Source organism: Antedon bifida, chromosome 9 (genome assembly GCF_963402885.1).
Source record: "Antedon bifida chromosome 9, ecAntBifi1.1, whole genome shotgun sequence".
NCBI lineage: Eukaryota > Metazoa > Echinodermata > Crinoidea > Comatulida > Antedonidae > Antedon > Antedon bifida.
Genome location: NC_136234.1, coordinates 19,503,024 through 19,516,238, shown reverse-complemented (window position 1 = coordinate 19,516,238; position 13,215 = coordinate 19,503,024). Strand labels below are relative to the sequence as shown.

General features: G+C 35.3%; 2 protein-coding genes across 2 annotated transcripts; one reads left to right on the top strand and one right to left on the bottom strand.

Annotated features, from left to right (window-relative positions):
• Window positions 1-675: 675 nt before the first annotated feature.
• On the top strand, window positions 676-4,440 carry LOC144852233 (putative alpha-ketoglutarate-dependent hypophosphite dioxygenase). Its single transcript, XM_078710005.1, has 6 exons — window positions 676-873; window positions 1,366-1,539; window positions 1,898-2,048; window positions 2,424-2,609; window positions 3,019-3,070; window positions 3,375-4,440. The coding sequence occupies exons 1-6, from the start codon at window positions 751-753 to the stop codon at window positions 3,511-3,513; spliced, it is 825 nt and encodes a 274-aa protein (XP_078566131.1). The 5' UTR covers window positions 676-750; the 3' UTR covers window positions 3,514-4,440.
• Window positions 4,441-4,481: 41 nt separating this feature from the next.
• On the bottom strand, window positions 4,482-11,687 carry LOC144852206 (C-1-tetrahydrofolate synthase, cytoplasmic-like). Its single transcript, XM_078709960.1, has 19 exons — window positions 11,476-11,687; window positions 11,020-11,104; window positions 10,670-10,729; window positions 10,474-10,527; window positions 10,048-10,184; window positions 9,684-9,784; window positions 9,386-9,522; window positions 9,179-9,290; window positions 8,907-9,076; window positions 8,581-8,813; window positions 8,233-8,416; window positions 7,763-8,048; window positions 7,054-7,340; window positions 6,851-6,962; window positions 6,420-6,559; window positions 6,082-6,224; window positions 5,472-5,649; window positions 5,053-5,313; window positions 4,482-4,915 (listed from the first exon to the last, which is right to left on the bottom strand). Exons 1-19 carry the CDS (start codon window positions 11,526-11,528, stop codon window positions 4,826-4,828), a joined length of 2,823 nt encoding a protein of 940 aa, XP_078566086.1. The 5' UTR covers window positions 11,529-11,687; the 3' UTR covers window positions 4,482-4,825.
• Window positions 11,688-13,215: the final 1,528 nt, after the last annotated feature.

Genomic DNA, 13,215 nt, shown 5'->3' with positions numbered 1-13,215 from the left:
TTATTTGCATAATTATACACCTGGATCTACAATACAATAAATACCACCTGCATATCTAAGCTCTAGATAGCTGCTCAGTGGTTGTGCTTTTAGAAAACGGCATTAAAGACTTGGAACAAACTGTACATTATATTTATAGGTAAGTGTAATATAAGTAGTATAAGCAGGGAGGTATACCTCCCTGGTATAAGTATGTAAGTGGTATAATACGCCATCAAACCACTGTCACAAGTCGTAAAGCCTATACAGTTTGTTTTTATGTCGCGTAGAGTTTATCAAATGAGTAGGCCCACACTCAATCAAAAGGGCTTCATTCGGAGTATGAAATAATTTATTTATTATCACTGTCGGTCGTTACCAATAGTGCGCATATATTAACACTGTCAGACTCCTCCAATATGATCGCGCGCTACGTAGTATTACTAGGGATTTCCCTACAATGTTATAGCATGGTTATAGGCCTATCTCGCGAACTTTTTACAGTGTAGCCCGGTTCTCCAGGTAGTTGAACGATGTCCAGGTAGCTGAATCATAGAAGATTTTTCTATAATGAGACACAAATATATAGACCTATATTATCATTTAATTTTGTAAAATTTATATAAACTGGACGACCATAATGTACCCATGTGACCAAGGAGATTGCTCTGATGTGACCGGTGAAGAGTGACGTAATAGATGCGTGTTAATCACAAAGTCACGCATGGTTGAATCGATAAACAACAAAAGTCCAAACGCACAGTGTACAAAATGGAGCCGAAGGCAAAGAAAATAAAAACTGGAGAGGGTTTGGTTTCGGAATGGCCTAAATTCTCAGAAAGAATAGATGAAAAGAAAGAAAGAGAATTCTTTTTAGATGAAGGTTACGTAAAGGTAAAGTTTTGTTGGTTATACTGTTTACTAAATACCTGATCCGATTGAATGTCTAGGCTAGTGAGTTGGTACTAAGTTTATATTCTAACCACCCGAAGTAGGGACATCAAATCGGCCTATTATTGTTTACTAACAACAATACTGTATAAACTAAATAGGCCTAGACTTAGATAAACCATGGATGGAGGTTCATATATTTCCTCCATGGATAAGCCAGTGAATTATAATACCTTTTTCACATAGCCACAATAAGGGTTTCTTAAATAATATTAACTAAAAACATTTTTAAATATCATTATCATAGAATCTTATTTATAGTTAGGCCTTTATTTCTTTTATTATTATATATATAGAATTTAGAAAATTGAAATAAAGTACCTGTAGCATTAGGCCTACAATTGTGACTTTAAATGTATCAAATACAGAACATAGAAAAGCAGGTTTAATTATTTTTCAAAAATAATTTTGTTTTTAATTTATTTTATAATATAGCTGTCAGACTTCTTGTCAGAAAAGGAAGTAGCTGGCATCAATTCCGAACTTGATAGGTATCGAAAAGATGTCGTTCCTGACCTTCCACCAAAGAGGGCGTTCTTTGAGAAGAAGGATGATGCAAGTACTATTATACGCCTAGAAAGAATGGCTGATTTCGATCACTTTTTTCAAGTAAATGTTATTTTACTATCGTATTAATACAATATATAATTTAATAATATTAAAAATAGAAATATTCTATTAAGCTCTGTCTACACTATCAAACTAGTTTGACAAAAAAAAGTGTCATGTGCCCATGGTAGTGATATTCCCAAATATGGTAGTGGTATGACATCATCATGTCCAGATATGGGCACATCACATTATTTTGTCACATAAAGTTTGATAGTGTAGACAGAGCTTTAGGCCTACCATGCCAATATGGTTTTCTGTCAGCGCACTGAGCTTTTACCAACAGAATTAATGCAGTAATTTCCAGCTCTATGGTAAAAATTGTTACAAAATACTAATACTAATGTGTTTTGTTTAGGATCTGAGTGAGTCTCCTGCATTCAATGGTTTAGCAGATCTTCTACTGGGCGTCGATTGTGAACCAAACAATGTTCAGTTCTTTTCCAAACCACCTGGCGCTAAGGACACGCCCCCTCATCAAGATGGTATCTATTTTATGCATGACAAGGGTAAGCATCCTGATTAGAGAGGTACACCTATAGTAGAACCCTTAAAGGGACACCTTTGGAACCTAAAAAAGTTCTCTTTAATAGACTAGACGTTGTCCTCTGAATAGGGGTTGGCTATAGTGTTAAAACAACATATATTGCCTCTTGTTGATGTCACAAGGAAGTGGGCCTTCAATAGGAGTGTCTTCTGACTAGGGTGTCCCAAAGGAGGGGTTCTCATGTATTTTTGATACAGTAAAGAATCTCTCTTTTGGGACACCCTATTCAAAGGACATCTCTATTAAGAGGACACTTTCCTATGAAACAACTTCTAATGGTAATAGGGTTCTTTATCATTATTTTAAGTACCTACATTCAGTTGATATACATTTTTAGGAATTACATTTTGGTTGGCACTTGATGACGCTGATGAAGAAAATGGGGCCATGTCGTACGTACCGCGGACCTACAAACTCGGCGAACTGAAACATAAACGAACCGATCAGCTTGGGTTCAGCAAAGCTCTTGTGGATTATACTGAGTCAATGCAAAAGGACGCTGTGTTAATGCCAGCTAAAAAAGGTGACGTAAAGCTTAACAATAATGTACAGGGGAAATTGTTGACCAATCTGATTTTCGGCTATACCATTTGATAAATGATAGCCATGAGGTGGTATTGTTTGTTTGTAGCATTTGGCCATGATACACTTCCCTATTCCCTGATGTAAATGTATCTTCAGCAGAGAAAATTTGGGTTAGTACCTCAGGCATGTTCCCCCTCCCCCATCCACTACTGAGCATTTTCTATGCTATGTTATATTTACACATATATTGTCTATATTTCTGTACCTTTCTATACTTTCTGAATACATTTTTTCCTGTTGCTAATGTTTTTTGTAATTGGTTATGTGAGACAACGGCTGCTTGTTTGTCATGCTATGGATTTTGTGTTTTTTTATTGTTATTTAGAAGTTGTTCTTCATTTTTTTAGGTACACTGCTGGGTCATCATCCATATACAGTTCATGTTGCTGGAAAAAACAAGTGAGTAACAAGAAAATATATAATACATTTGAACACGTCACAAAAAACCTATTATAATAGCCTTTTTTACAGTTTGCTTTAGTCAAATTTATTAATTCAAACTCGCGGTTTTGTATGTGACGTAACATTCACACTTTTGTGTGTAGGTAATGGATTAGTGTCTACGCTATCAAACTAGTTTGACAAAAAAAGTATGATGTGACCAAATATGGTAGTGATATGATGTCATCATGTCCATATATGGTATGTCACATAAAGTTTGATAGTGTAGACAGAGCTTTAGTAGAGTTCACTTTGGTTTCAGATCAAGCACTAGATGGCGCCCAGCTCTTGGGTTGACGTACTGGGCAAAGAGTTGCCGTGATGATGAAGAACTGAAGGAGAAACATAAAAACTATCAAAAGAAGCTGATGGAGGAACTCAAAGATGCTGGAAGGATATAGAAAAGCAAGTTACTGCAGAATTATCACACTTACTGCAGTAATCACTGAAATGCAACTGTAGCTAATTACATATAATACAAAAATATTTTTAAAGATTTTTTCCAATATATAATTGCAATACAACTTTACAAAAGTTCGTTAATTGTTTTAAAATATATGTATAATTGTTATATTTTAATTGTTTTGCTTTATAGATGTAAATACATTTAAAGATGTATTGTCCCTAAAACATGACAAATAAAGATAAATAAAATCAAGCTTTGATTAAGCTATTTTACTGTCACAGACCAAAAGAAACGAATGAAAATAATGAAAGACAGTTAAATTTAACCAAACACCTGCTGTTTTCTTTTAATTACAGGTAAATAAATCGGGTAAATAATATTTTTATCAATCAATTTTTGGTCAAAGTGAATAATTTAATATTGAAACGGCATATTCAACAAAAACATTTTTCAGAGGGACGATACACAATATATTTAGTGGCTTGGTTTACTACTCTAAATAATGTATCGTAATTTATTTTCTAACAGTGACCAATTTAATATTTAAGGATTACCTTTTAAAGGACTTTAGTAAAAAAATAAATGGTTATGTTACTTTTTTTTACTGCAATAAATTAGAAATATTGTTTTACCATATTTGGTAATTGTAGAATGTGGTTTATGTTATTAAATCAATATAGTTTGTATTTCCTTGTAACTTGGATAAATTGTTACACTCCTATGCCAGAAATATTGGCCACACGCTTTTTGTGGAAGAGATTATTTTGGGGATTAGGTATTTTTGGGTTTTTGTTGATGGCTGCAAACAACGTAATCCGGCTCAACTGCAGAATTTTAATCACAAGTTTGTAATATGGATGTCAAAATGATTCTACTGCAGTTACTGCAGTACCTACATTTTTTACTACAATAATAAATGAATAATAACTAGAACTTTAATTATACTTTTATATTCTTTTTATTTAGACAATCATTCCAATTACACAAAAATGGATGATAAATTTCATCAAAAGATGCCTAATTAATTAGTTAAATAGTACTATAATTTTAGGATAAATATTTTATATGAATAAACACAAATTGTTTTTCTTTAGAAAGACATTTCTTTGAATAAAGCATTTGGCCATGTTCTGTAACTAATAAAGGCTAGAGAATATTACAGATATCAAATATATTATATCCACTACAGAACCGCACCAATGCTATAGAACAGCAACAATGCTATAGAACAGCAACAATGCTATAGAACCAGACCAGGTACTGTAGCAACCAATTTGTATTCCACTTTATCTTAACATTTTTATGGACTAAAATAGCCCAAAGATGGTCTCTGTATCTGTGTCAATGTCAATATCGTAAAAGCACGGCCTTGTGGGTAACCCTGGCATCGTACTCATCTGAAAAATTGAATAATTTAAATATAAACAGTTTTTAGCAAAGGTTCTGTTTTGAACAAATCACATGATAATATAATACAATGTTTTTAAATCGGAAATGAGGATTTTTTCAAATTAATTTACACAGAAGTTCTTACCGTTCCCACAAGTGGGTATAAAAATCCAGCACCGACACTCGCCCTTACGTCTCTTATTGGTAGAGTGAACCCGGTTGGCGTTCCTTTCTTTGTGGGGTCATGTGACAGCGATAAGTGGGTCTTTGCCATACATATGGGCAGGTCGTTGAACCCTTGGGCTGTGTACGTTTCTATTTTTTTCTTCGCTTCTTCAGATAATTCAATTCCATCAGCACCGTAAATTTTCTTAGCAATCGTAGCAATTTTCTCTTCAATAGGGAGCTAAAAAAATTTTTATTTTGTTATTTCATTGCATTTAAAACAAATAAATACAATTAAGTAAAAAATTGTGTTGGCTTCAGTAATTTGACTAATCACAAGCGATGGATTGCGTCCTAGTGGGAACCAAGCATTAGTGTCAAAATAGAGTCAAAGCAAACCTTAACATCGTAGAGAAACTGGAAGTTGCTAGGCTGTTCACATGCTTTGTTGAGGCTTTCAGCCAAGCCAACCGCTCCCTTACCACCATGAGCCCAGTGGGTACAGATAACGGCGTCAAACGCCCCGGCTTCACGTGCTAACTTCTCAATTAGCTCTAGTTCAGGTTGTGTATCAGTACTGCAATGTAATTTTATAATAAATAAATGTAATTTTAAACTTAAGTTCTTTTGTCCGGGAGAGTAAGCATGTGCAAGTGCTTACAAAGCATGCTATTTACAGCACTTAACTTAAATTAATGATGAAATTCATTGTTTATCAGGCAGGATAGTCAGATGCTCACATCACTATGACACTTGTGAATAAATAGCTAGCTTGTCTTGACAAGTTAGTGAAATAGTGTGGTGATGTGAGATTCCGTTTTCAGACTTTTTTTCTGTTGTCTTGGTCAATTTATTCGGTTTTCTTAGGCTATTTCGTGGTTTATTTTACATCAACATTTTCATATTCACACTTGTGCTACACAGCGCACAGAGACTATTTGTATTTTGCGCTATATAAATTAAAAACCTTTAAACCATTAAATTATTAGAACAGAATAAATATACATACACAAATTTGTTGATAGCAACAACGGTGGGTACACCAAAGAAACTCGCATTTTCAATCTGCTTTTTGAGATTACAGAAACCTTTCTCAACCAGATCTAAATGTTCCTCGCAGTATTCCTTGGGCAAGGGCTTTCCCGCAACAACCTAAAAAACAAACAATTAGTTTATATAATAATTAATTATCCATTTACTAAGTTGAGTGATTAAGGCAGGGTGACACCCCTGCATGACTTGAAAAAAACCTAAAAGCAAATCCCACCTAAACAGTAGTCTGTGAGTCACAGGTTATTCTAAAGTATTTGGCAATTCATATAATTCAAAATAATTTAATAAACTAACTATCGGTCCGCCGCCATGCATTTTCAATGCTCTGACTGTTGCGACTAACACTACAGCGTTTGGTACGAGTCCAGAGTAACGACACTTTATGTTGAAGAATTTCTCCATACCGATATCAGCTCCAAAACCAGCCTCAGTAACTAGAAATATAAACAATGATAAACTATTAAGCTTGGTTCCCACTAGCACTCAACAAAAGGATGTAAGCCGCAACGCAAGCGAATTGACCAATCCAACCGTTCCTTGTCACTGGTCAATTCGCTTGCGTTGCGGCTTAGGTCCTTGTGTTGCGTTCTAGTGGGAACCAAGCTTTAACTATATATACAGTTGATACTAATGTTGATTTGGAGTAATAGTAGTTTATTTACAAAATATGTATTTCATAAATTTTGTTTTGATTGGAGGTAGATTTTATTCCAGATTATACTTACCAACAAAACCGTTTTCACCAACTAACTTGAGGGCAATTTTATCAGCTAGAATTGACGAGTTTCCATGAGCGATATTGGCAAATGGTCCTGCATGTACGAACACCGGAGTACCCTAACAAAATAAATTTAAAACACGTAATAACTCAACTGGTCACAAATTTTTAGAATATAACATATAAAATAAATATAAAAAGAACAAGTACCTCAAGATTCTGCATAAGATTCGGTTTAATTGCGTCCTTCATCAATACAGTAAGAGCGCCCCCAATACCGATGTCATCAGCGATAACAGGTTGACCTTTCTTGTCACTGGCGATAACAATTCTACCAAGACGCTCACGCATATCTTTCAGATCCGTCGTCAAGGCCAGAATTGCCATGATTTCGCTGGCCACTGCGATATCGAACTGCGTTTCACGCGTTAGTCCTTTCTCAGTTGCTGACTGTCCAATAGTGATTTTTCGTAAGTAACGATCGTTTGTATCAATTACTAGGTTAAGAAAAATTAAATAAACTTTAAACTAAATAAACACCCAAGAACATGTTACCATATTGATTTTTCAAGTAAACATTAAATTAGTTCAGAAATAGGATGTTTATCTAAAGATCAAAATGCATTTGGCTGGCCTAAATGGAAAAGGAATGTAAAAAATAAATGTATTGAGACTTTTTGGGCAAAGTAATATCACGTATAAATACTGTAGTATAATTTTAACACGCAATACAATACTTTATAAGTTGCCTGGGTAGGGACAAAGAAAAAAGATGTACAGAACACTAAATAAAAATTATATTATGTAACTCATGTGATACAAAATGCAGAACAGCTGTTGTATTATGCTACATAAGTTTATATTAAATATGACATAAATCTTTATGTTATTATGTCTGCATGATGGTATGTCTGTTTACCTCTTTGCCAAGTTATCGTTTCAGGGTCGATATCAAGTCTAGCAAATTTGGCCGCTTCTTCTTCGGTCAGTTCGTTGGGATCTGTTTTGCTAATTCCAAGCCTTTGAAGTCTGGCCAACTGCACGGCAGAGAACTCTCTCGTTCCTTTCTTCTCTGGGACGAGTCTGTTGAAGAGTGCCTTGTCGGTTTGGGTGGATTCGTGGAAGATTCTAGCATCAATGGCTGCTGCTAAGAGGTTGTTGGCAGCTGTGATGGCATGGATGTCTCCAGTCAAGTGGAGATTGAACTACAAATAAAGAATTGGTGAGCATTTGAAAGAAGAGTCACAGAGACAAGAAAGTGGGCGTGTGAAAAAGACTTGATCGATACTTGCAAATGTCAGTTTTGTTTCTTCTCATATTCATAAACATTTAATTAATAAATCTAGAAATGTATATTGACTATTTCTACAACTGCCATATTTTATTTACCTCTTCCATGGGTATGACTTGAGAGTAGCCGCCACCCGCTGCTCCGCCTTTGATCCCAAACGTTGGTCCCTGTGATGGTTGTCGCACACAGGCAAACACATTCTTCTTCAGGTGAGCACCCAGAGCTTGCGTCAGACCAATAGTTGTTGTGCTTTTACCCTCACCCAGTGGTGTCGGTGTTATCCTGAGGGTTCAGAGAATATTTAAAACGATCGTAACAATCATAAAATTATTGAAAAACAGTAGAGCACCTATTAAGGGGACACTTCTGGCCGCAACAAAATGCACCCTTAATACTACTACTGTATATCATTATTTATTATAATCCAATAAATGATCACAACGTACCCTGCTACAACAACGTATTTTCCGTTTGGCGATTCAGCAAGTCGATCAAGAATCGAGAGCGAGATCTTTGCTTTTTGTTTCCCGTAGTAGTCGACTTCTTCCGGCAGCAGATTCAGCTCTTGTGCAAGCTCTGCCACATGCTTTGGTGTCTGTGATCTGGAGACTTCAATGTCTGTTGGAACGTTCTCTTTCAGTTCTAGTGGAAGGTACCGCATTGCCCATGCTCCTTGTGGCTAACAGTAGAAAGAGGTATTTTAATTAATACAAAGAAAATACCACATTCAAGTTCATACTATAGAAAAATTAACATCAAATAAGATACTTACCAAGCCAGACCCCATTGTCCTCTTCGCACTCTCAACTGTATTTTTCAGCAGCATTGCTATCGTCATCGGGCCAACACCCCCAGGTACCGGAGTAACAAAAGACGCCACCTCCTTCACGCCTTCAAAATCTACATCACCGACAATACGACGGCCGTTTTTGCGGGTTGCATCTTTTTGATAAAAGAAATACACAAATTTAAAATTGTAAAACAAAATGTACCTAATGTTATTTTAAACACGATTTATCTTTAAATCTACTTTTAAAAACAAACCTGGAATAGGATTGATTCCGCAGTCAATAACGACCGCTCCTGGTTTGATCCATTCCTTCTTTACAAGTTTTGGTTGGCGAATTCCGACCACAACAATATCGGCCTCTGATACCTAAAATATATAATAAAATTAAATCATTTAAAACATCGAAATATTAACAAAAATTATTTATATGTTCTTGTACAATTCCAGATACAAATACCCACAATGCTTGGAAGATCCTTTGTTTTTGAATGACACATGGTGACTGTTGCATTACTCCATAGCAACAGGTCATGCATGGGTGCACCGACGATCTTGCTACGCCCAAGTACAACCGCTTTCTTACCCTGAATATCAATACCTAAGAAAAAACAAAACAAAAAGAATATAAATAGTTACAAAGAACTGATAATGAAACACATTAGTAGATGACCTAATAGATAATTGTTGACCTGGGCTACACTGTAGTTTATTACGAAAGACACTATGACACAATTACAGCTATATATATTTTTTTCTTACCCGTTCGTTTGATTAGTTCTAGGCAGCCATTTGGTGTGCAAGCTATGAAGCATTTGTCCAGTTGGCCTCGTGCCAGCTTTGCTACATTAAACTCGTTTAATCTGAAACAAAAATAAAATAATTTAAAAATTAAATAGCTGCGGTAGAACCCTTACATGGAGAAACTTATATTAAGGGGACACTTTTAACATTTGAAATAAACCAGGGATATGTTGTAAAAAAATGGCCAACCCTTATTTAAGTAACACCCTTTAAGGGGACACTTCTTTGGGTCCCGAATGTGTCCCCTAATAGAGGTTTCTGTAACTTCAGTAGTACCCCTTCATTGAATCCCGAAGGCTATACATTTTACTTTTGTTCTTACCCATCAACGTCTTTGCTCGCTTTAATTGCATTTGTAATCACGCCCTCGTCCATTGGATGTTCCGAATCTGGAGGTAATTGTACAATGATGCCGTGAATGCGTGGATCATTGTTAAGCATTTCAACCTGGTTTACGAGCTAAGAAACAAGTGGAGATAAATTGTAATAAATCGTGTGAAAACAATTTGACTTTTAATTTGTCATGGTATGTAAAGCTCTGTCTACACTATCAAACTTTATGTGACAACAAATGTGATGTGCCCATATATGAACATGATGATGTCATATCACTACCATATTTGGGCATGTCACCACCATATTTGGGCACATCACACTTTTTTTGTCAAACTAGTTTGATAGTGTAGGCAGAGCTTTATAGACAAAGCAATCTCAAGTATCATGTGAGAAATTTATGCAAATAACCCACCTGTGGAAGGGTTGTTGACCTGTCCATCTTAACATGATGAGTCATCATACCAATCTACGATAAAAAAATAACAATAGTTAATTTTATACATAGCAGGCCCTCATGTGCTGTACATAAATTGTGAAAGTAAAATCCGGAAATGTTAAAATTGTTATTAAAATCAAAAGCTTGTTGAAAAGGAAAAAATAAAACCAACCTCTTCGGCTGCTTTGCATTTAAATTTGATATAAATATTTGAATCTTCCATATTGCCAACCTGAAAAATAAAAGAAAGAAATACTGTAAATTCAATGTTGATCTTAGAGTTTAGCACTTATTTTTACACGTCGTTGTTTCACCAAAAAGAGGTGAGATTGACCCCGTCATTGACACATTTTTTCCCCCTCAATTTCTACACCAAAGCGTAAAATTTTAGATATTACATCTTAGATTCTTTTGGAGGATCGGGACTAGACTGTGGAATTTTTTTATTTTTTGCTTCTCCCGAGCGACACCCTGGACCATTCTAAACAGATCAGGTTGATTCTAATATAGCATTTTCAGTACCTGCACGATAGCTAGACCTGGCTGGAAATTTGGTTGGCTTTCCCGAATACGGGCAACCTCTGCCTTCAGCTCCTTCCGGATTTCTCTGAAAAAAATTGTATTAATTAGTAACCGGTAAGTTTATTCTATTCATTCTATCTAAAATTCTATTATTATTTTTGGTTTGTGATTGCTCAGCAAGCTGCATGCTGCATTTAAAATTTCTAATTTATTTTCTAAATTATTATTATTATAGGAAGCTAGGCCTAACCCTGCACTAGTCTAGTGGGCCAGGGTAATACTTTAGGGCAGACCTGGAAAAAGTTGCATTCTGATAGTGTGAATACAATGCTGCTTGCAGAGCCTCTGCTAGTGTTAGGCCTTGCAGCATGCAGCACACCACCAGCAACCTGCAGCTCACGAGAAATCAAACCCTCGATCGATCGGTCGACCTCCTCGACCAAACCATAAACTCACTGTGCAATTTCTTTTCCATTTAGAATTCTCGATGCAAACTCGTCCGTGTCCATGATAACGACAACTTTTTTTCCTTCTGTAACAACTGGCGAGGACCTATGATACGTAGACTGAAAGCGAAAAGGCTGATAAGAAGATAAGCAAGGAGACGAATTCTGATAACGATTAAGTTTTGTTGTAAATCCTGATGACACACGTGAACTTCGGTGAAGATAGGTGGCGGTATTACGATGAAATGTGCGCGAACGATTCACAATTCGAAACATCTTTCGTCGATGAAAATACAACAAAATAAACACTTTTTTGTAATTTTTCGATGATAAACTTTACAGATATGTCGAAAACGTATACAAATAACGAGTTGTTTGTCACACAGTCATACTTTCGCTTCTATTGAACGATTTTATTTGTCTTTTTCCCGGGTGATAAAACCAAGAGCGGTAAAACTTAATCGGATCTGCTTCTCTCTAGAGTGTATCATTTTAGTTAAGGGGTGATTTTATTATTATTATCAAATAATGTGTCTGAGATAATCTCTACATATGGAAAATTATTTTACATACAAATATTTAATCTAAAATTATATTTAATTACATAATAAAACTTATGATTTTATCTATTTAAATAGTTGCAACTTGTTTATATTGACCACAGATAATATATTATTCCAGGTTACAACTTGGAATAGTCCTTTCTAATCCACACGTTGAGAGCACGTGAAAAGAACATGGATAGATGTGGTGACTGATGATAAAAGGTGTACTAATTTCTTTTGTCTTTTCTACCACATGATTGTTTAAAAGTTCATGGTTGTGACTCGCCGTGTGTATAATTCTTTCGACCTCCTATTAGGCCACTGTAGGCCAAACCAGAGAAGCGTTCCAATGTCTGGTACCGATAGAAACTATACATAGTAGGCCTAATAATAAAATAATATTTTGTTTGTAGGCCTTTGTTTGATATATTGTCCTTTTTGATACTATTAAGTTTATACGGTACAATGTAGTTAAGAACAGTTTCTCTTTATTCGTACTCCGGAGGCAGTGAATGCAGAAATTCCTAGAAACTTTAAAAAAAACACCAAACCAATGTCCATTTGTCACATTGTAGCTTGCATGGTAGTAATCGGAAAATTATAATACCTCGCGAATGAAAAGAAAATTCAAGGCTAAACTCGTTTATTTTGGTGATTATATTTTGTTGTTTTGTCTGTAGTAAGTGCGAAAGTTATTAACGAATTCCTATAAAAATGGCATAAAAGTATCATACTAAGTTTGACCTTTATTTATGGTTTGGGGGGAAAATCACAACTTGTTTTAATAAACACATTTTCTTATTCGAACCATAGAGCTAAGCTCCATGTTCGAACTATTATAAGTATTAAGTACTGTGATTGGGAAGGTAGACCTAAATAATTTCTTAATAAAAGTGGTACAGTATACATTCATGATTTCAAATTAAATACTGTAATTCTTTAGGTGTGACAAAGAAGTGATGAGTGTTTTTTCTCAAGAAGCGGTCGTCGGGTGGTGGCTGACAAGTTCTGTTATTATTTCAAGCCTATTAATTATTTGTTACCGAATCATGTTTTATCCTCGCCTTTTATCCTCACCCAGTGTGTGAACAACAATTAATTGTTACAAAGTATTTTTTTGGTAACGCGCGTAATACATGTCAATCAATACAAAAGACTATAGGCCTCCACTCGCGCTCTTCTCTAGCTCCCACCACCACCATCAA